Below are 21,483 nucleotides of genomic sequence, written 5' to 3'. Positions count from 1 at the left end.
TCAATATTCTGAGTAGATAGCCCGGCCATCACAGGCTAGCTATTTTGACACCCACCAAGTTTGGCCCTCACCAAACTCAGATTTACTATAAGAAAAATTGGATTACCTTTGCTGTTCTTCGTCAGAATGCACTCCCAGGACTTCTACTTCAACAACAAATGATGTTTTGGTTCGAAATAATCCATAGTTATATTGAAATAGCTCCGTTTTGTTCGTGCGTTCAGGTCACAAGCCGAAGGGTGACGCGCGAGCGCATTTCGTGACAAAACATTTCAAAATATTCCATTACCGTACTTCGAAGCATGTCAAACGCTGTTTAAAATCAATTTTTATGCAATTTTTCTCGTAAAATAGCGATAATATTCCAACCGGGCGACGTTGTATTCATTCAAAGACTGAAAGAACAAAATGGAGAATTCACATGAACGCGCATCTCCAGTGTCACTGTCCCCAGGCAGGCCAGTAACAAACTCTGTTGCTGTTCTTTGCCCAGAGACTGCAGACATCTCATTACACTTTCTGGCACCTTCTGAGAGCCAATGGAAGCCTTAGAAAATGTCACGTTACAGCACAGATGCTGTATTTTCGATAGAGAGGCTACAGAAGGACAATAAATTGTCAGACAGGGCACTTCCTGTATTGAATCTTCTCAGGTTTTGGCCTGCCATATGAGTTCTGTTATACTCACGACACCATTCAAACAGTTTTAGAAACTTTAGAGTGTTTTCTATCCAAATCTACTACTTATATGCATATTCTAGTTTCTGGGCAGGAGTAGTAACCAGATTAAATCGGGTACGTTTTTTATCCGGCTGTGCAAATACTGCCCCCTAGCCCCAACAGGTTAAATAGTACCCGCAAAACACCAGTCTCAACATCAACAGTGAAGAGGCAACTCCGGGATGCTGGCCTTCTAGGCAGAGTTGCAAAGAAAAAGCCATATCTCAGACTGGCCAATAAAAATAAAAGATTAAGATGGGCAAAAGAACAGACACTGGACAGAAGAAGATAAGAAAAAAGCGTTATGGACAGATGAATCTAAGTTTGAGGTGTTCGGATCACAAAGAAGAACATTCGTGAGATGCAGGAAAAATTTAAAGATGCTGGAGGAGTACTTGACGCCATCTGTCAAACATGGTGAACGCAATGTGATTGTCTGGGGGTGCTTTGGTGGTGGTGAAGTGGGAGATTTGTACACGGTAAAAGGGATCTTGAATGAGGCCATCAACCCATTCTGCAACGCCTTTTCATACCCTGTGGACGGCGCTTAATTGGAGCCAATTTCCTCCTACAACAGGAAAATGACCCAAAGCACAGCTCCAAACTATGCAAGAACCATTTAGGGAAGAGGCAGTCAGCTGGGATTCTGTCTATAATGGAGTGGCCAGCACAGTCACCACATCTCAACCCTATTGAGCTGTTGTGGGAGCAGCTTGACCATATGGTAAGTAAGAAGTGCCCATCAAGCCAATCCAATTTGTGGGAGGTGCTTCAGGAAGCATGGGGTAAAATCTCTTCAGATTACCTCAACAAATTGACAAATAGAATGCCAAAGGTCTGCAAGGCTTTTCATTGCTTTCGTCAAAGAATCGTCCATTTGTAGCAAAGTTTGAAGGACAATTATTATTTCAATTAAAAATCATTATTTATAACCTTGTCAACATCTTGACTATATTTCCTACTCATTTTGCAACTCATTTCATGTATCTTTTCATGGAAAATAAGGACATTCCTAAAGTGACCCCAAACTTTTGAACGGTAGTATATATTTTGCATTTGCTTACGTGATGACTGACGATCGCAGGCAATCAACTGCATTGATGGATTAGCGATGCACATTTATAAAGACAAATGGCATGGAATTATTTTATATGGATGGATGGCTGACAACAGAAAGTAGGGAGATATTTTCGTATCTAAAAAGTGGGTGAAAGTTTGCAGTATACATTTATATAGCGCATCAAATTATGTGTTGTGTCATGATTCGTGCCTGGTAAAAACCTTAGTCTATTGTGCAATATTCCACAAATACTAACTAAATAAACCAGCGACACCATTAAGCAGACACAGGTTGTGAGCATAGTGTTTCTGATCAGTTTGACAATTGTATTCTAATGCATTTGTCTGGCTAACATGTCACCTTCTTTCACATAATTTTCTGCTTGGTTTCCAGAAAATGTAGCCTATTGAAAGAGAGAAATTTAACAACTCCCGGGGTCTAATAGATCTAACTTCTAATTTCAAAGTTTTCTAATTTATGATGCATGGATTGGTATTATTGGCCACCGATTTTTTTTTTTTACACCTTTATTTAACTAGGCAAGTCAGATTAAGAACACATTCTTATTTTCAATGACGGCCTAGGAACGGGGGTTAACTGCCTTGTTCAGGGGGGATTCGGGGATTCGTTTTTGCAACCTTCCGGTTACTAGTCCAACGTTCTAACCACCTGCCTTACATTGCACTCCACGAGGAGCCTGCATGGCAGGCTGACTACCTGTTACGCGAGGGCAGTAAGAAGCCAAGGTAAGTTTAATGCTAGCTAGCAACTTATCTTATAAAAAACAATTAATCTTAACATAATCACTAGTTAACGACACATGGTTGATATTACTAGTTTATCTAACGTGTCCTGCGTTGCATATGGTCGATGCGGTGCCTGTTAATTTCTCATCGAATCACAGCCTACTTCGACAAATGGGTGATGATTTAACAAGCGCATTTGCGAAAAAAAGCACTGTCCTTGCACCAATGTACCTAACCATAAACATCAATGCCTTTCTTTGAAGGCCGTAATTAATTTGCCAGAATTGTACATAATTCTGACATAACATTGAAGGTTGTGCAATGTAACAGGAATATTTAGACTTAGGGATGCCACCCATTAGATAAAATACGGAATGGTTCCGTATTTCACTGAAATAATAAACGTTTCGTTTTCGAAATTATAGTTTCCGGATTCGACCATATTAATGACCAAAGGCTCGTATTTCTGTGTGTAATTATGTTCTAATTAAGTTATGATTTGATATAGCAGTCTGACTGAGCGATGGTAGGCAGCAGCACGCTCGTAAGCATTCATTCAAACAGCACCTTCGTGCGTTTTGCCAGCAGCTCTTCGCAATTCTTCAAGCATTGCGCTGTTTAAGACTTCAAGCCTATCAACCCCCGAGATTAGGCTGGTGTAACCCATGTGAAATGGCTAGCTAGTTAGCGGGTGCGCGCTAATAGCGTTTCAAACGTCACTCGCTCTGAGATTTGGAGTTGTTGTTCCCCTTGCTCTACATGGGTAACGCTGCTTCGAGGGTGGCTGTTGTCGATGTGTTCCTGGTTCGAGCCCAGATAGGAGCGAAGAGAGGTACGGAAGCTATACTGTTACACTGGCAATAGTAAAGTGCCTATAAGAACATCCAACAGTCAAAGGTATATTAAATACAAATGGTAGAGAGAGAAATAGTCCTATAATTCCTACAACCTAAAACTTCTTACCTGGGAATATTGAAGACTCATGTTAAAAGGAACCACCAGCTTTCATATGTTCTCATGTTCTGAGCAAGGAACTTAAACATTAGCTTTTTTACATGGCACATATTGCACTTTTAATTTCTTCTCCAACACTGTTTTAAACCAAATTGAACATGTTCCATTATTTATTTGAGGCTAAATTGATTTTATTTATGTATTATATTAAGTTAAAATAAAATAAGTGTTCATTCAGTATTGTTGTAATTGTCATTATTACAAACAAAAAAAAAAAAAAGTTTTTAAAATCGGCATGGGCCTTTTTTGGTCCCCCAATAATCGGTATCGGCGTTGAAAAATCATAATCGGTCGACCTCTAATTGGGATGACATATTTTCGCTGTTATCAAAATAACTAATGGTAAGCGCATGTGGCCAGGCAATTCCGCTCGCTGTAGAGCGTGCGCTCACTAGGCTAGATGACATTAACAAGCGCGCATCTTGTACACTAAATTATGCCAGGTAAAAATGTAAGTATTCTGGGCCTTTCTCCGCTGGAATAAGACTGTAGATGGTTTATTATGCATGTATGAACCATACATTGACACATGAAGTCCAAAACAAGAGGTTACAAATTTTTTAATTTTTTAAATGAGTTATTTCAATCTTCTGGAACGCCTTTATAAGGTAAAGCTGTCATTTGCCTCATGACTCCTGCGGGCTTTGTTGACTATTAACTTGCTTGTTTACACGACCGTGGGACAGACTGTTTGTTCCCTTACTCGGGACTCTGACTCTCTATGGGTTACACAGACTCTTGGCCTCCCATCCTATTCTAACCACCTCTCGTCAGCTTTGTATTCATGTTAACTGATGAAATTGCTGTACAATATGATCTTTCTGCCATCTAATGCACATTCAAATGTCATAAATCAACACTGCAGAGCTCTCCCTGTCCTCTGCCATGCCCTGATTTTATAACTGCCGTCTCAGCCACTGCCTGACACCAAGGGAGTACCCCAAGGCTGGATCCTCGGCCCCATGCGCTTGTCAATTTACATCAACAACATAGCTCAGGCTACTCCCGCTACTCTCTCCTCTTCCATCCTATCATCTCTTCCCTCTGCTCAAACCTTCTCCAACCTATCTCCTGATTCTGCCTCCTCAACCCTCCTCTCCTCCCTTTCTGCATCCTTTGATTTTCTCTGTCCCCTATCCTCCAGGCCGGCTCGGTCCTCCCCTCCTGCTCCGTGGCTCGACGACTCACTACGAGCTCACAGAACAAGGCTCCGGGCAGCCGAGCGGAAATGGAGGAAAACTCGCCTCCCTGCGGACCTGGCATCCTTTCACTCACTCCTCTCTACATTCTCCTCTTCTGTCTCTGCTGCTAAAGCCACTTTCTACCACTCTAAATTCCAAGCATCTGCCTCTAACCCTAGGAAGCTCTTTGCTACCTTCTCCTCCCTCCTGAATCCTCCTCCCCCTCCCCCCCCCCCCTCCTCCATCTCTGCGGATGACTTCATCAACCATTTTGAAAAGAAGGTTGACGATATCCGATCCTCGTTTGCTAAGTCAAACGACACCGCTGGTCCTGCTCACACTGCCCTACCCTGTGCTTTGACCTCTTTCTCCCCTCTCTCTCCAGATGAAATCTCGCGTCTTGTGACGGCCGGCCGCCCAACAACCTGCCCACTTGACCCTATCCCCTCCTCTCTTCTCCAGACCATTTCCGGAGACCTTCTCCCCTTCCTCACCTCGCTCATCAACTCATCCTTGACCGCTGGCTACGTCCCTTCCGTCTTCAAGAGAGCGAGAGTTGCACCCCTTCTGAAAAAACCTACACTCGATCCCTCCGATGTCAACAACTACAGACCAGTATCCCTTCTTTCTTTTCTCTCCAAAACTCTTGAACGTGCCGTCCTTGGCCAGCTCTCCTGCTATCTCTCTCAGAATGACCTTCTTGATCCTAATCAGTCAGGTTTCAAGACTGGGCATTCAACTGAGACTGCTCTTCTCTGTGTCACGGAGGCTCTCCGCACTGCTAAAGCTAAGTCTCTCTCCTCTGCTCTCATCCTTCTAGACCTATCTGCTGCCTTTGATACTGTGAACCATCAGATCCTCCTCTCCACCCTCTCCGAGTTGGGCATCTCCGGCGCGGCCCACGCTTGGATTGCGTCCTACCTGACAGGTCGCTCCTACCAGGTGGCGTGGCGAGAATCTGTCTCCGCACCATGCGCTCTCACCACTGGTGTCCCCCAGGGCTCTGTTCTAGGCCCTCTCCTATTCTCGCTATACACCAAGTCACTTGGCTCTGTCATATCCTCACATGGTCTCTCCTATCATTGCTATGCAGACGACACACAATTAATCTTCTCCTTTCCCCCTTCTGATAACCAGGCGGCGAATCGCATCTCTGCATGTCTGTCAGACATATCAGTGTGGATGACGGATCACCAGCTCAAGCTGAACCTCGGCAAGACGGAGCTGCTCTTCCTCCCGGGGAAGGACTGCCCGTTCCATGATCTCACCATCACGGTTGACAACTCCCTTGTGTCCTCCTCCCAGAGTGCTAAGAACCTTGGCGTGATCCTGGACAACACCCTGTCGTTCTCCACTAACATCAAGGCGGTGACCCGATCCTGTAGGTTCATGCTCTACAACATTCGCAGAGTACGACCCTGCCTCACACAGGAAGCGGCGCAGGTCCTAATCCAGGCACTTGTCATCTCCCGTCTGGATTACTGCAACTCGCTGTTGGCTGGGCTCCCTGCCTGTGCCATTAAACCCCTACAACTCATCCAGAACGCCGCAGCCCGTCTGGTGTTCAACCTTCCCAAGTTCTCTCACGTCACCCCGCTCCTCCGCTCTCTCCACTGGCTTCCAGTTGAAGCTCGCATCCGCTACAAGACCATGGTGATTGCCTACGGAGCTGTGAAGGGAACGGCACCTCCATACCTTCAGGCTCTGATCAGGCCCTACACCCAAACAAGGGCACTGCGTTCATCCACCACTGGCCTGCTGGCCCCCCTACCTCTGAGGAAGCACAGTTCCCGCTCAGCCCAGTCAAAACTGTTCGCTGCTCTGGCACCCCAATGGTGGACCAAGCTTCCTCACGACGCCAGGACAGCGGAGTCAATCACCACCTTCCGGAGACACCTGAAACCCCACCTCTTTAAGGAATACCTAGGATAGGATAAAGTAATCCTTCTAACCCCCCCCCCCCCCTTAAAAGATTTAGATGCACTATTGTAAAGTGGTTGTTCCACTGGATATCATAAGGTGAATGCACCATTTTGTAAGTCGCTCTGGATAAGAGCGTCTGCTAAATGACTTAAATGTAAATGTAATGTAAATTTGGCAGTACGCTTAGACCTTGTTTTGAGAACGAACTAAAGAGCTCTCTGTTTCAAGGTCTCAGCTTAGAGAGAAGCCTCGTGAGGAAATGGTCTGTAATATGTTATGAACCAGTATTGGCCGGTCACATGGATGAAACAAAATGGTAATGATTAAATCATGCAAATATAACTTCTCTGTGTATAGCCATAAGACAACTGCTGGGACTGCCCAAGGAGAGCTTCTTATTGACATGTGTACTATGGTGCATTGAGTTGGAACGTCCCCAGCGCGCTGACAAATAAAGGATGATTCATTTAAGATTGACCGAGTGTCCCTGTGTAAGAATTTCCACGACAGCCTCACTCCCCCCATCTGAGAAACCTACCGCAGCCCTCATTCTCCACATACAACACCCGTTCCGCCAGTCACATTCTGTTAAAAAGGTCCCCAAAGCACACACATCCCTGGGTCCTTCCTCTGCAGCTAGCGACTGGAAAGAGCTGCAAAAAACACTCGAACTGGACCGTTTTATCTCCATCTTCATTCAAAGACTCAATCATGGACACTTACTGACAGTTGTGGCTGCTTCGCGTGATGTATTGTTGTCTCTAGCTTCTTACCCTTTGTGCCCAATAATGTTTGTACCATGTTTTGTGCTGTTACCATGTTGTGCTGCTGCCATGTTGTGTTTCTACTATACTGTGTTGCTGCCATGCTATGTTGTTGTCTTAGGTCTGTCTTTATGAAGTGTTGCGGTGTCTCTCTTGTCGTGATGTGAGTTTTGTCCTATATTTTTAATCCCAGCCTCCATCCCCACAGGAGGCCTTTTGCCTTTTGGGAGGCCGTCATTGTAAATAAGAATTTGTTCTTAACTGACTTGCCCAGTTAAATAAAAGGTTAAATAAATAAAAAATAATTGAAAGAAAATATAAATAAACGCTTTCTCTGTTAACAATCAGGCAAGCGCACAGTACAGTGAAAGGCTCACTTGAAGCCTACCAGTTACATAACGCAGTAGATTTTGTCTCAGAGACAAACTATGAAACTCTGCTCTAAAACAACTGCTCTCACACAAAGATGGGAACTTCAACCCTGCTGAAATGTTATGAAACCAGAGATGTGTTACCTAGTCTGTGACATGATGTATTATCATGATTTGACATTGGTGGAATTTGTTCATTCATTACTGTCAAGCTAACCTACACAAACAATGTTCATTATGATATTAAAAATGCCTATGGTCTAGTAAATCTCAACAACAAAAAATGTGGCTACTTTAAATTCGGGTTGAATGAAACCTTGTGTGGAACCAGGCACAGAAAAAGCCCATACCCTACAGCGGTAATCAAGTGCATTTGAGTTAATCAGAGATCAAAGATATATCCAATAACATGTAGCCACAGAGCCCAGGACAAGGCAATACAAAGAGGGGGGGGGGGGAAGTGATTTTGTGGGATTGTCACAGAATTTAATCCATAAAATGGTCCTTTGGAGGAAGGATTGTTGACATATACACTACATGACCAAATATATGTGGACACCTGCTCATCGAACATCTCATTCCAAAATCATAGGCATTAATATGGAGTTGGTCTCAGCTTTCCTGCTATAACAGCCTCCACTCTTCTGGGAAGGCTTTCCACTAGATGTTGGAACATTGCTGTGGGAGCATTAGTGAAGTCTGGCACTGATGTTGGGCGAGTAGGCCTGGCTCGCAGTCGGAATTCCAATTCATCCCAAGGTGTTTGATTGGGTTGAGGTCAGGGCTCTGAGCAGGTCTTCCACACCGATCTCGACAAACCATTTCTGTATGTAACTCATTTTGTGCACGGGGACATTGTCATGCTGAAACAGGAAAGGGCCTTCCCAAACTGTTGCCACAAAGTTGGAAGCAAAGAATCATCTAGAATGCCATTGTATGCTATAGCTTTAAGATTTCCCTTCACGGGAACTAAGGGGCCTAGCCTGAATCATGAAAAAAAGCCCTAGACCATTATTCCTCCTCCACCAAACTTGACAGCACTATGGAGTCAGGCAGATAGCATTCTCCTGGCATTCGCCAAAACCAGATTTGTCCGTTGGACAGCCAGATGGTGAAGCGTGATTCATCACTCCAGAGAACGCGTTTCCACTGCTCCAGAGTCCAATGGCGGCGAGCTTTACACCACTCCAGCCAACGCTTCGCATTGCGCATGGTGATCGTAGGCTTGTGTGCTGCTGCTCGGCCATGGAAACCCATTTCATTAAGCTCCCGACTACGTTATTGCTCTGATGTTGCTTCAAGAGGCAGTTTGGAACTCGGTAGTCAGTGTTGCACCAAGTACAGCTAATTTTTACACGCTACGTGCTTCAGCACTCGACAATCCCGTTCTGTGAGCTTGTGTGGCCTACCACTTCGCGGCTGAGACATCGTTGCTCTTAGAGGTTTCCATTTCACAATGACAGCACTTACAGTTGACCGGGGCAGCTCTAGCAGGGCAGAAATTTGACGAACTGACTCGTTGATGTCGCCACGTTGAACTGCACTCTACTGTGCTCATTATAGACCTGGGTTCGATCACAGGCTGTCTCGCAGCCGGCCGCAACCAGGAGACCCACGAGGCGACGCACAATTGGCCTAGCATTGTCCGAGTTAGTGGAGGGTTTGGCCTGCCGTGATATTCTTGTCCCATCACGCTCTAGCGACTCCTTGTGGCGGGCTGGGCGCATGCATGCTGACTTGCGTCGCCAGCTGTACAGTGTTTCCTCCGACACATTGATGCGGCTGGCTTCCAGGTTAAGCGAGCTGTGGGTCAAGAAGCAGTGCGGCTTGGCAGAGTCGCGTTTAGGAGGACGCATGGCTCTCGACCTTCGCTTCTCCCGAGTCTGTACGGGAGTTGCAGCGACGGGACAAGACTAACTACCAATTGAATATCACAAAATTGTGGAGAAAAGGGGTAGAAAGTACCAAAAATAAATAAATAAATACAATTCCATTGAATATAAATGTGATATAAAAAGTACATAATTTTCAAAATCATATCAAATGTACATTTAGATCTTGCATAATGAAATGTATTACTGATTTTAGAACATATTGATGTTTCAAATGACATCAACATCAAGTTCAACAGTAACGGTGTCTTGCAATACTCCTGGGTTGGGTCAAATTGTCTTAAATAGGCCAACTTTGATTCATTATTTCTCAATATGCTTTAAAATATAAATGTCAAATATATGTCAATAAGCATTCCTCCAAAGGACCATTTTATGGATTACATTTTGTGACAATCCCCAAAAAGTCACGTTCATTTTTTGTTCTACTTTCATGAGGAATCGCCCCCAGACTGGCGAATGTGCACTGCCTTCTCAATGGGATCCTGAAGTTGAATTAAGTGTGCAGATGTGTTTGTTTGTGTGAAGTTTCTCCACTTTAAATGCATACTAGGTCTAACTGTAGCTGACAACTTGTGGCCAATAAATCTAATTAATTTAACACTGCCCTACTCTGGGTATATGGGGGTGGATGACGTACTGCACCAACAGCGTTCACATACAATAAATAGTAAATGCATTGAAAATTAATGGTTGGACTTCAGAAGCTGCTAACGAAGTGAATATAAGTGAATTACGTTATGCTTAGAAGGGACATCCTGAAGTGGGACATGATGTGATGACCACCCAGACAATAAAAGAAACCAATCAACTCATACCAATCAACTCATACGTAACTAGTTGTTCACAGCTAGCTACGTAATGAATGCGTCTTACCTTTTTAACAGGTTTGTGAATAGGGACCGCACTGAACGCAGCAGACGACACTGACAGTTCACCCATGGTAATTTCGCTGTTCTTGCTCACGGTCATGGCTGAGTATTTTTCAGCCACGTTCTCGCTCTCCTTTACTTCTTTGCTGGCTTGTTTCAGCTCCAACTTTCCGTCCCCCGGAGTGTCCGACATTTCGATAAATAATTAAAACGTACAACAAATTAGTTAGCCCGTGGTATAGCTAACGTTAGTTAAGTTAGCTACAGAATTCGAGTTGCTCCCCACTGTTCGGTATTTTGCGGAAGAGGGATTTTTTTGTACAGCTGAAGACTGCAATTCACACGATTTAGAAACAATTAATTAACAGCCGTTTGGTGTATCAGTTAGTAATTCTATGTTTACAAACTACAGTGTAGTAATTGCTGTCATAAAACGGTTCGTTGCCTGCGCAGTTCCTTCGCGTGTAGCAAGTTGTGAACGGCCTGTTTAGCCTAGCTGTCACCTGAAATTGTGGGCGGGGGATGCGCGCCTCCCCTCCCTTCGTTTCGGCTCAAGCATCTAGTAGTCGAGGTTGCTATAAAAACATTGATTGAGAATCAGCTTCCCAGCCTACTCCCCAGTGGCGGATTTAGGTATAGGCTACATGGGCATACGGTCAAATCATGCAGTGTACATACAGTATGTGTACAGTACAGTTCGGGCAATATTAATTACAAAACAAAATGTTGGAAGTTGGAAAATGTATTCATTGTATTTTCAGAGGCATTCTTAACACATACAGAACATTTGATAATGCTGTTTCCTTTTATTTATGGAATAAAAAAGTTGCTAAAACGCTATTAAAAAGCATCTACACTCTTACAAGACTGTTACAACACAATATAAAAAACTGATGCAGGTAATTAGGCATTTCATTATTGCTCCTTTCAAATAGAATAACCATAGGAAATATATATTTTTAAGTCTGAGAAGCTTTAAAATAAGTGATGATAGTTACATATCATGAAGCAGAAGACAATTTATCTGTGCAAAAGAAAAACTACTAATTCATATTTCTGAAGAGCATCAGGAAAGGAAGAGGGCTATCATAACAACCACTTTGGACTCGTGGCCTATAGGAGGTTGTGTTCATTGATCAAGTTCTTGTGGCACATCCAGAAATAAAAGTAACTGACAAGAAACAAGTTAAGGTTACTTTGGAAGGAACTTTCTTGTGGAACTTGTGCTGTTTCTTAAAAGACATTTCCTCCAGAAGGGCCCAATTGTTCTCCAGTGTTACCATGGTTACAGTATATCTGTATTTGCAGTACCTCCGTGTGCTAGCAACCTCTTCACCCAGTCTGTCCTGCTCTCTACCAGACAGGGGACTTGGGCAGCTTGGGACTGGTTGGAAAGCACTGGTTGATTTATGTGTGGGACATCTGATCTTAACCCCCCCCCGCAACCATTCTCACAGAGACAAACACATAAGCACACACACACCTCACAGGGCTTCTAGAGGTTATGACACACGGATCACCTGCCCGACTGCTTCCTCTCCAGCATGTGGTTGGTCCGCCTGTACCTGGAGGAAGAGGAGCGGTTCGTCAGCCTGCGTAATGACCATACCACAACAACATGAATCTCTCCCAGGTATAAGCAGCTAAAGTGTCTAAGTATAATCCAGTCTAGGGGTTAGATTTCAATCAGACTATACCATAATCTAAATGCTCACTGTTTTTGTTAGGATTTGGTCTGGGAGGTGATAGTGTTATTGGTCAAAATGCATGTTTCCATCATACCAAAAGGAGCTACACAGCTGAATGTATTAGATAGGGATTCATTTATGTGCTGTTACAAGAAATTGGTCAATATTTTATTGATTTATGAAATCCATCATTTTCAAAACATCTTAATTGTTTTGAATCGTTTAAGTTTAGTGGACACAGATTTTTCATAATGTAAAATTTTTTTTGAAAAGATTGAAAGCCAAGTCTTTATTCATATTAAAAACAATACCAACAGAAAGAGAAATGTTTAATTGTATATACACATGTCACAAATGTGAATGATGGGCAATGAGACAGGTGGCAGTCGCAGAAAAATGTCAGCAATCAAAAAAACGAATAGAAAACAGAAATCATACACAAACATTATACACAGAAAACACACCGCCTCATTCTTAATCTGTTACATGTGGTTAGCCATTACCAACTTCCCAATAAACCTTGCATGGGCATAAATAAAACTCCTGCAAATTCAGGCTTAATATGTGTATAATTATTGTATGTTCAGCATTGGTGTATATTTCTCTTTCTCCAAGGATGGTTGGATGTATAGCACCATGTTTAATATTTAAAATTAGGATAAATCAACCTACATTGAGGGGTGGGTCTGATCCAAGACATTCATAATATGAAGCAACATTGACAAAGGTTAGGAAAATAAATATTTGTTTTATAGTGATCTTGTGTTAAATTCATACAGTACCTTTAAACCATTGCCATCCTAGCCCTGCAGCTGTTAAATGAACACAGGTGTTAGCAGAGATGTTTACACTATAACATGGTACAAGTTTAACAAGACAACACAACAGCAAGGAAGCAACACTGGGCAAAAACAGCAACATTAACATTCTTCAGCTTGCAACATGAGCTCACACAATGCCAAGACACATTTCAAATGATATTGGAGAACATTTTACTGAGTCAGTATCAAAGGAGGTTGGTGGCACCTTAATTGGGGAAGATGGGCTCGTGATAATGACCGGAGCAGAATAAGTGGAATGGTAACAAATACATCAAACGCATGGTTTCCAGGTGTTTGACGGCATTCCATCTGCTCCGTTTCTGTTCTGGACATTATTATGAGGTGTTCTCACCTCAGCAGCCTCCTGTGGTCACTATGTACAGCTCTATGTGAAAGAACAAGCTTTTGAACTCAGCGTGGTTTGCCAGAGACATGGTTAGGGATCAAGTGGTTGGAATACAACAAAAGGTACACATAAAAATATGCTCGCATCTAAAAGCACCCCTGTTTATATACTCAAAAAACAAGTACAAAAAAACATTACTTGTAAAAAACTATACTATTTTTTGATACAAAACTACAAGGTAACCAATATAATAAAAACATACAAAGATAGCAAGGATGACCGTTTTAAGAGTGCAGGGGAAATGAGTGGCTGCGGTGGACGTGACAGAGTGAGGGGTGGAAATGGCTGCTACTTGTTGGTTAGCTGAGGGAGGCAACAGAAGTAGGTTGCCAATTAGAGTTGAGTTCAACACCTCCAAACACGTCCTCTTGTTTGAGGGCACCCTGAGCCCTCCTCACCTGCATGGCCAGAGCCATCTCCTCCCTCTCCTTCGGCGAGAAAAAGCGTCCGCCATCACCCCTCTTCCTCGCCATGGCGTGCTTGTGACGAGACTCGTGCAGGTATTTCTGAGGGACAAGTAAAATCACATTCACAGACAAGCACATACTTTATTGCCCACACCATTTCCTCTTCCTAAAACTGTCATCCTGGAATATTCCCCCTCTCAAACTCACATAGATTCTTACAGACAAATACTGTGTGTCTAAACACACTCGCAGCAGTTCTCGGTCTTCATAAAAACAACAACCACACATATATACATCTACTCGTGTCACAGACACTCACCCTCCTCTCCTTGGGGATCTTTCCCTCTGCCTCCAGCTTGGCGCGGGCCTGCCGTCTCTTCAGGATGCGGTGGTACTGCTTAGCGTTGACATACAGAGGCTCCTCCTCCAGCATCTCCGCCCCCGGCAGGGGGATACGCTGCATGGTGGGCACACTGCCACCGCCACCTGGAACCATCTAACACATACACACACTGGTCAGACTGATGCATAGCATACACACATGCCAAAAAGTCTATATTAATGTCATTAGGGACCTTACCATGACCATGCCACCTGCGTTGACCATGTTGCCAGGCAGTGTGACGGTCACTGTACCCTGACTACTGTTTGTTGTGTTGGTGCTGTTGCCTGCCTGAACTATCTGAGCACCAGCCAGACTAGAGGCAGGGATTGTGATCATACCTGGGGGAACCACGAAAGGGTTAAGTTAATATCAGCTATCATAGATTAGTGATCCAGAAGTGTGAACCACTTTGCATACAGCCACACATAACTGATTCAGTTCTAAATCAGCTGATAATCAAAAAGGGGACAATAGCCACAGTAGGGATCCCAGCTATGAGTGTGAACGTGTTACCTTGCTGTAGAATGGACCCATCAGCATTGACTGGCTGGTACACAATGGTCTGGCCGTCTGCAGTCTGAGCCACTTGCTGCCCCGGCTGTAATGTAATCTGCTGCTGGCCCTGAGAAACAAACATCAACAATCCTTACCACCCAGTTATACACCACACAATGTGGTGGGTTTCTATGGTGTCCATAATATGTTTTATGAATTACAGCTATTTACATCATAAATTACAAGTGGGCCTATTCTAAACAATGGAAACTATGCGTATGTGTTCTATTGCAGAACAAAATATTGTATAAAGAGTGTGTGAGTGTCTATACCTGGTTCTGTCCTGCGGTCACAGCAGTTTGGGGCTGCTGAATGATGAACTGCTGGGTCTGGCCTTGCTGACCCTGGACCTGTAGAGTCTGTCCCCCCTGGAGCTGGATCTGACCTGGCTGCACCAGCTGGATCTAAAGCAGAGAGCAGGACAGTCTTAATCAGCCAGTCTGCTTTATCATATCTCGCTCAGTAATATCTTGTTAGAGAGATATGTTTGCTAGGTTTCAGATAGGTGTGGTGTACAGTTGTACAACAGTTCAGTCACCTGTTGGAGCCCCTGAGCTCCAGACATGGGCACCTGCATGATGGTCTGCCCCTGCCCCCCCTGCCCCCCCATGACCATAATGGGCTGGCCTGATGAGGTGATGAGCTGACCGCCGCTCACCTGCACCATCAGAGGCTGCCCCTGCACCTAGGAGAGAGAGGGGAGGGAAGGAGTGAAAGAGACAGGAAAAAAGTTGGGAAACTGATAAACATGGTGCTGTGATAGTTTGATCTCCACAAGATGCTGAATGAGCGCACATGAAAACACAAATGACAAGAAGGGAATCATAATAGGGTCCGAGCGTACTGTAATTTCAGCGTATGCTATATTCACCGGGATATTTACTTGAGATTTGAAAAAGGCAATGTAGGAGTCTGGTCAATCTTAAACTCAGCAAGGAGAGCATTATATGCCGCTCAGAATATTGTTGTAGGTTACAAAATAATACACATATCTATAGATTCATGACTTGATTGTGGTATAACTGTACCACCTGTTGGACAATGTGAGAATAACACAATTGACAATCTCAGACTGAAGACAATGCAGATAGCAATATTAATATTGGAGAGGGACATGCATGGAGTTTTTCAGCCTGGCTGACAGCAACTCATGACAACACTACGATCACAGGCGGCTGTAGTGTCAGAAATGTTGACATGCATCTGTACACAACAGTGTAGCAGTGAGGCCCAGGGGCCAGAGGATATGATGAGGCGACATGTAGGGAGTAGTGTTACGCGGTTTATTCACCCACACCTGCTCGCATTTGCGAATAACCCATTCGCCCAACTATATGTGATAAGGTGAAAATCTGCAGTTCGCACCAGACCTTAACCCACTAATAAAAAAATGCTCTGTAAGCTACAGTCAGAAAGTGCAGAACTATTTTTTTGATGGGGGTTCAAGATTTTTTGTTGTTGCCTGATTTAGATATGTTTCTGATTATAATTTCTGATATTTTGGTAGGCTATTTGTTAGTCATCTTGTCTATAATTATAATGCAACTTTTCTTCTGTCATTATGAGTTGCCCTAGAAGACTAAATAAACCCTTGCTCACCAGAATAATGTCATAAATCGATAGAATGTATGCTTTCTCTGACATATCTGCTTCTTTCGTGGAGCAAAGACGTTTACGGACCGGAGAGAAAATGAAATAACAAAAAAATATATACATGAAAAGATTTTCTGTACAAAATGTCCAAATGACATCAGTTTGACCTGTTGTAAGGAAATAGATTTCAGTTTGGCTTGGACACATATTTTATGTGGTTGAAATAATATCAGCTTTTATGATGCTGATAAAGATAGCACTCTACAGACCGTATCTAACTGCACAATCGCATTATCTCAAGATGTTGAAAGAATTAAATATTTCTCCACTCATGTTCCCATGTTGAAATGTAGCCTACATTTGGTGTATCATTTTACTGCAAGAAAAGCTTAATTCTGCAGGAGTTAATAGTAAGCCTGTGAGAAGTTATAGACCTACAGTCATTGTCCAGATTTCAGTTTCCATTTAACCCATTTGAACAGTAGGCTACAGTTTCATTGATATGCCATAGGCCTATTTGAAGTTCTGTCTTGTTTTTTTTTAACCTTTATTTAACCAGGTAGGCAAGTTGAGAACAAGTTCTCATTTACAATTGCAACCTGGCCAAGATAAAGCAAAGCAGTTCGACACATACAACAACAGAGTTACACATGGAGTAAAACAAACGTACAGTCAATAATACAGTAGAAAAATAAGTCTATATACAATGTGAGCAAATGAGGTGAGATAAGGGAAGTAAAGGCAAAGGTGACTGTAGAATTTGTATATCCTATCATCAAACATAACATAGCTGGCACTGCTATCATCCTCTTTTACCACTTCACCAAATCTTTCCCAAACATTACTTTTTTGTCCCTCCCTTCTCTTTATTTTAAAGTCACCATTTTGCAGCTTTTCTCTTATTGATTTAAACTCAGATTGTCCTTTTTGCCTTTGTGGATTGACGTAAAATTTTTCCGCCTTTGGCAACTTGCCTATAGGCTACTTGGCTCGCTTACAGTTAAGCTTTAGGGCCTAGGCATACACACTAATAACAGATAACCTAAAATAATGAATTAAAAACCTCAATGTAGCCTATACATAATACATTGCACAAGAATTATAAAACATTTTAAGGTGTTGTTTTCTCTTTATTCAACCTGCGGGGACTGTGGGTTATGACTCAAAGCATCACCAGCAGGGAGACAAGCTGGGTAAATGGGGTAGAGATATGGTAGGGGCTCGGCGGTCCCACCACTACCTGGAGTGTCTGAACATGTTGGCCTCAGCCGGTGGCTGCCTGGGGCTCTGCTTGCAACTGAACCGCAGTCACTGTGCCAGAGATCGGTGTAATAGACAAAGTTACACAAACACTTCTCCGTGTGGTTTTCAGCAGTTAGCTTCGCTTGTCGGTTGTCTGCGTGTGAACAACAATTCCGACACTGTTTAAAAATGTCAATCATAGCTTGGGAAACGGTTTTCGAAACATTATGATATGCCCATTATCTTTCATATCAGCGATAAATAATCTTTCAAATAAAAAATATACACTTACTGTAGCAGTTTTACACAGATTCATACGATGTGTGTGCCTCAAATTGACGAACCACTTACACACACCTGTTCGGACCACGCGAGATGGCTAATAAGCACAGGTGGCCGCCTGTCTTCTGTCTGTATTCCGTAAACAAGCGCTGAAACATGGAGCTATGGCCACGCGGGAACACTAACCCTATAAACGGTGTGTACTCATTTAACCTTTTTTTCTTGCTGATATGAAAGATACGTTCCTTATGTTTCCAAAACCATACTGCAAGCGATGCGTTTTAACATTCAGAACGAGCGTCGGGGCTCTTAACAAACCTCCCCTGGCCAGAAGATACAACCTTCAATAGGCGCTAAAGGTAGTTAGCTTCTATGAATGGGTTAACACACAGCTACTATGGCCAATGCCCAGGAACTTTCACCACACAATGAATAAAGCTACAACCTAGCCCAAACTCATGGCATTAACATTCTTCCGTAGGTACATTTCTCCTAACCCCCTTCCGATACACAAACACACCATACATAACACATGAACAAACCCTTCCTTCTTACCTGTTGTTGGATCTGCCCAGCAGCAGTCTGAACCACTATCTGTTCCCCTGTAGATGTGGTGGCGGTAGTGTACTGCTCCATGGTCACTGAACTCTGAAAGGCCTCAATTCAGTCTACTGCTACAGCTGTGAGGGGCACATAACTGGATGAGATGACTATCCTCGATTGGATAGTAAGATACTTTCTTACTTAAGAAGAATAATGTGAAATGTTGAGGCATTACAGCAACATGTAAACACATTTACAGTAAGGTGGTGGAACAAATGTAACAGGACGTCATATCTTGTTATCAAATTATCTAATTTGTAAGGGCATATTCGCTAAGGCTCATAATAATCGTACCAATCAATACTACAATCACATGTAAGTACAGTGCCTTGCGAAAGTATTCGGCCCCCTTGAACTTTGACCGTTTCCCACATTTCAGGCTTCAAACAAAGATATAAAACTGTCATTTTTTGTGAAGAATCAACAACAAGTGGGACACAATTATGAAGTGGAACGAAATTTATTGGATATTTCAAACTTTTTTAACATAAACTGAAAAATTGGCCATGGAAAATGATTCAGCCCCCTTAAGTTAATACTTTGTAGCGCCACCTTTTGCTGCGATTACAGCTGTAAGTTGCTTGGGGTATGTCTATCAGTTTTGCACATCGAGAGACTGAAATTTTTGCCCATTCCTCCTAGCAAAACAGCTCGAGCTCAGTGAGGTTGGATGGAGAGTGTTTGTGAACAGCAGTTTTCAGTTCTTTCCACAGATTCTCGATTGGATTCAGGTCTGGACTTTGACTTGGCCATTCTAACACCTGGATATGTTTATTTGTGAACCATTCCATTGTAGATTTTGCTTTATGTTTTGGATCATTGTCTTGTTGGAAGACAAATCTCCGTCCCAGTCTCAGGTCTTTTGCAGACTCCATCAGGTTCTCTTCCAGAATGGTCCTGTATTTGGCTCCATCCATCTTCCCATCAATTTTAACCATCTTCCCTGCCCCTGCTGAAGAAAAGCAGGCCCAAACCATGATGCTGCCACCACCATGTTTGACAGTGGGGATGGTGTGTTCAGGGTGATGAGCTGTGTTGCTTTTACGCCAAACATAACGTTTTGCATTGTTGCCAAAAAGTTAGATTTTGGTTTAATCTGACCAGAGCACCTTCTTCCACATGTTTGGTGTGTCTCCCAGGTGGCTAGTGGCAAACTTTAAACAACACTTTTTATGGATATCTTTAAGAAATGGCTTTCTTCTTGCCACTCTTCCATAAAGGCCAGATTTGTGCAGTATACGACTGATTGTTGACCTATGGTCAGAGTCTCCCACCTCAGCTGTAGATCTCTGCAGTTCATCCAGAGTGATCATGGGCCTCTTGGCTGCATCTCTGATCAGTCTTCTCCTTGTATGAGCTGAAAGTTTAGAGGGACGGCCGGGTCTTCGTAGATTTGCAGTGGTCTGATACTCCTTCCATTTCAATATTATCGCTTGCACAGTGCTCCTTGGGATGTTTAAAGCTTGGGAAATCTTTTTGTATCCAAATCCGGCTTTAAACTTCTCCACAACAGTATCTCGGACCTGCCTGGTGTGTTCCTTGTTCTTCATGATGCTCTCTGCGCTTTAAACGGACCTCTGAGACTATCACAGAGCAGGTGCATTTATACGGAGACTTGATTACACACGTGGATTCTATTTATCATCATTAGTCATTTAGGTCAACATTGGATCATTCAGATATCCTCACTGAACTTCTGGAGAGAGTTTGCTGAACTGAAAGTAAAGGGGCTGAATAATTTTGCTCGCCCAATTTTTCAGTTTTTTATTTGTTAAAAAAGTTTGAAATATCCAATAAATTTCGTTCCACTTAATGATTGTGTCCCACTTGTTGTTGATTCTTCACAAAAAAATTACAGTTTTATATCTTTATGTTTGAAGCCTGAAATGTGGCAAAAGGTCGAAAAGTTCAAGGGGGCCGAATACTTTCGCAAGGCACTGTACCATGATGATGATGACTGCCTTCACAAATGACTCTTGGACTCATTTTCAGTTGTCAAAAAATCTGTCCTCTCCTTCCCTTGATCTGCACTGATTGGAAAATGCTTGTTGACAGGAAAAAAACAATACATCTCATTAGGCAGGCTTTTACCTGGTCAGCTCTTTCAGATCAGTGCAGATAAGTTGGACAGAGCCCAGGGACATGGTTGGTTTGGTGTTCAAAAAATAAGATACTCTTCTTGCCACTTTAAAACAGATTACGAAAATATATGCCAAATCACAATATTGTCCTAGACAATTGGTATGTTAACTTTGATAACAGGCCTACACTACTAGTGTAGTGACTGACGGTTTTAGTCACATTTTTCAACTGAATATGCAGCAGCCCAATGCATGCAAGCCAACAGTCAGTAGACCAGCTAAGTAAGTAACGTTAACTGAGTCACGCACCTCCTCGAATATTGTTTTAAGTTTTCATGTGGCATTCTAGCTAGCTATAATATGAGACATTGGTCATTGTAGTCTCTCACCCAACCAGGCATTTGTCACTGTGCCACCACACATAACTAGTTAACGTTAGTTATCTTACAGAGCTAGCTAGCCAGCCAGCTAACAATGAGCTATGGTGATTAGTGAGTTAACGTTTAGTTATATTTTAGCCAACTAGCTAGCTTTTAATTCTTGCATTTAACATAGTGGAGTTAGTAATTTGGTTGGTCAATGACACACCAATCCCCTGCCACCGGATCACATTCCTCCTCAGCCGTGCAACCTCTCACCGTTTGTCCGCCGCCCGGTTTCTCTGATTGGCTCCAATACCCACACACAAAACCCAATCACGGCGCTCTCGACATGTAGACAAAATGGCACTTGTATGAAAAACTACCACCAACAACAAGCGTCTTCTTCTCCAACCAACGATATATGCGCATGCGCATTGTGTAGTATAAGGCGAGAGGGAGGTGAAACTGAACGTTTTAGCCAAGGTTTCGGGAATTGATGGCTTTATGGAGTAGCC

At 43.1% G+C, this 21,483-nt stretch overlaps 2 protein-coding genes across 5 annotated transcripts in view; both read right to left on the bottom strand.

Moving 5' to 3' along the window:
• LOC106583082 (S-adenosylhomocysteine hydrolase-like protein 1) overlaps nt 1-11,067 on the bottom strand; it is a 67,284-nt gene extending 56,217 nt beyond the window's left edge. Inside the window, exon 1 of the mRNA XM_014166876.3 lies at nt 10,548-11,067. Coding sequence (XP_014022351.1) covers nt 10,548-10,736 — 189 coding nt within the window. The 5' untranslated portion in view covers nt 10,737-11,067. The remainder of the gene's footprint in view (nt 1-10,547) is intronic.
• A 202-nt stretch (nt 11,068-11,269) lies between these two features.
• On the bottom strand, nt 11,270-21,430 carry LOC106583083 (nuclear transcription factor Y subunit alpha). Of its 4 annotated transcripts, XM_082967469.1 has the most exons (10): nt 21,245-21,430; nt 18,478-18,602; nt 15,344-15,490; nt 15,078-15,209; nt 14,764-14,872; nt 14,446-14,588; nt 14,185-14,361; nt 13,857-13,964; nt 13,014-13,043; nt 11,270-12,108 (listed from the first exon to the last, which is right to left on the bottom strand). In XM_082967469.1, exons 2-9 carry the CDS (start codon nt 18,556-18,558, stop codon nt 13,032-13,034), a joined length of 909 nt encoding a protein of 302 aa, XP_082823595.1. In that variant the 5' UTR covers nt 18,559-18,602; nt 21,245-21,430; the 3' UTR covers nt 11,270-12,108; nt 13,014-13,031. The 4 variants fall into 4 exon arrangements, with proteins under 4 accessions (XP_082823595.1, XP_014022353.1, XP_082823593.1 ...); XM_014166878.3 differs by lacking the exon at nt 11,270-12,108 and having other exon boundaries at nt 12,544-13,964; XM_082967467.1 differs by lacking the exons at nt 11,270-12,108; nt 21,245-21,430 and adding an exon at nt 20,916-21,100 and having other exon boundaries at nt 12,544-13,964.
• Nucleotides 21,431-21,483: the final 53 nt, after the last annotated feature.

Source organism: Salmo salar, chromosome 22 (assembly GCF_965601325.2).
Source record: "Salmo salar chromosome 22, fSalSal1, whole genome shotgun sequence".
NCBI classification, from domain to species: domain Eukaryota; kingdom Metazoa; phylum Chordata; class Actinopteri; order Salmoniformes; family Salmonidae; genus Salmo; species Salmo salar.
This window is presented reverse-complemented; position numbering and strand designations above follow the sequence as displayed.

Coding starts and splice junctions, on each gene's coding strand:
- LOC106583083 (XM_014166878.3), bottom strand. CDS start 18,558: ATGGAGCAGTACACTACCGCCACCACATCTACAGGGGAACAGATAGTG. Junction 15,210..15,343: donor GAGCTCAGGGGCTCCAACAG/GTGACTGAACTG, acceptor TCTCTGCTTTAG/ATCCAGCTGGTGCAGCCAGG. Junction 14,873..15,077: donor TGACCGCAGGACAGAACCAG/GTATAGACACTC, acceptor TTTGTTTCTCAG/GGCCAGCAGCAGATTACATT.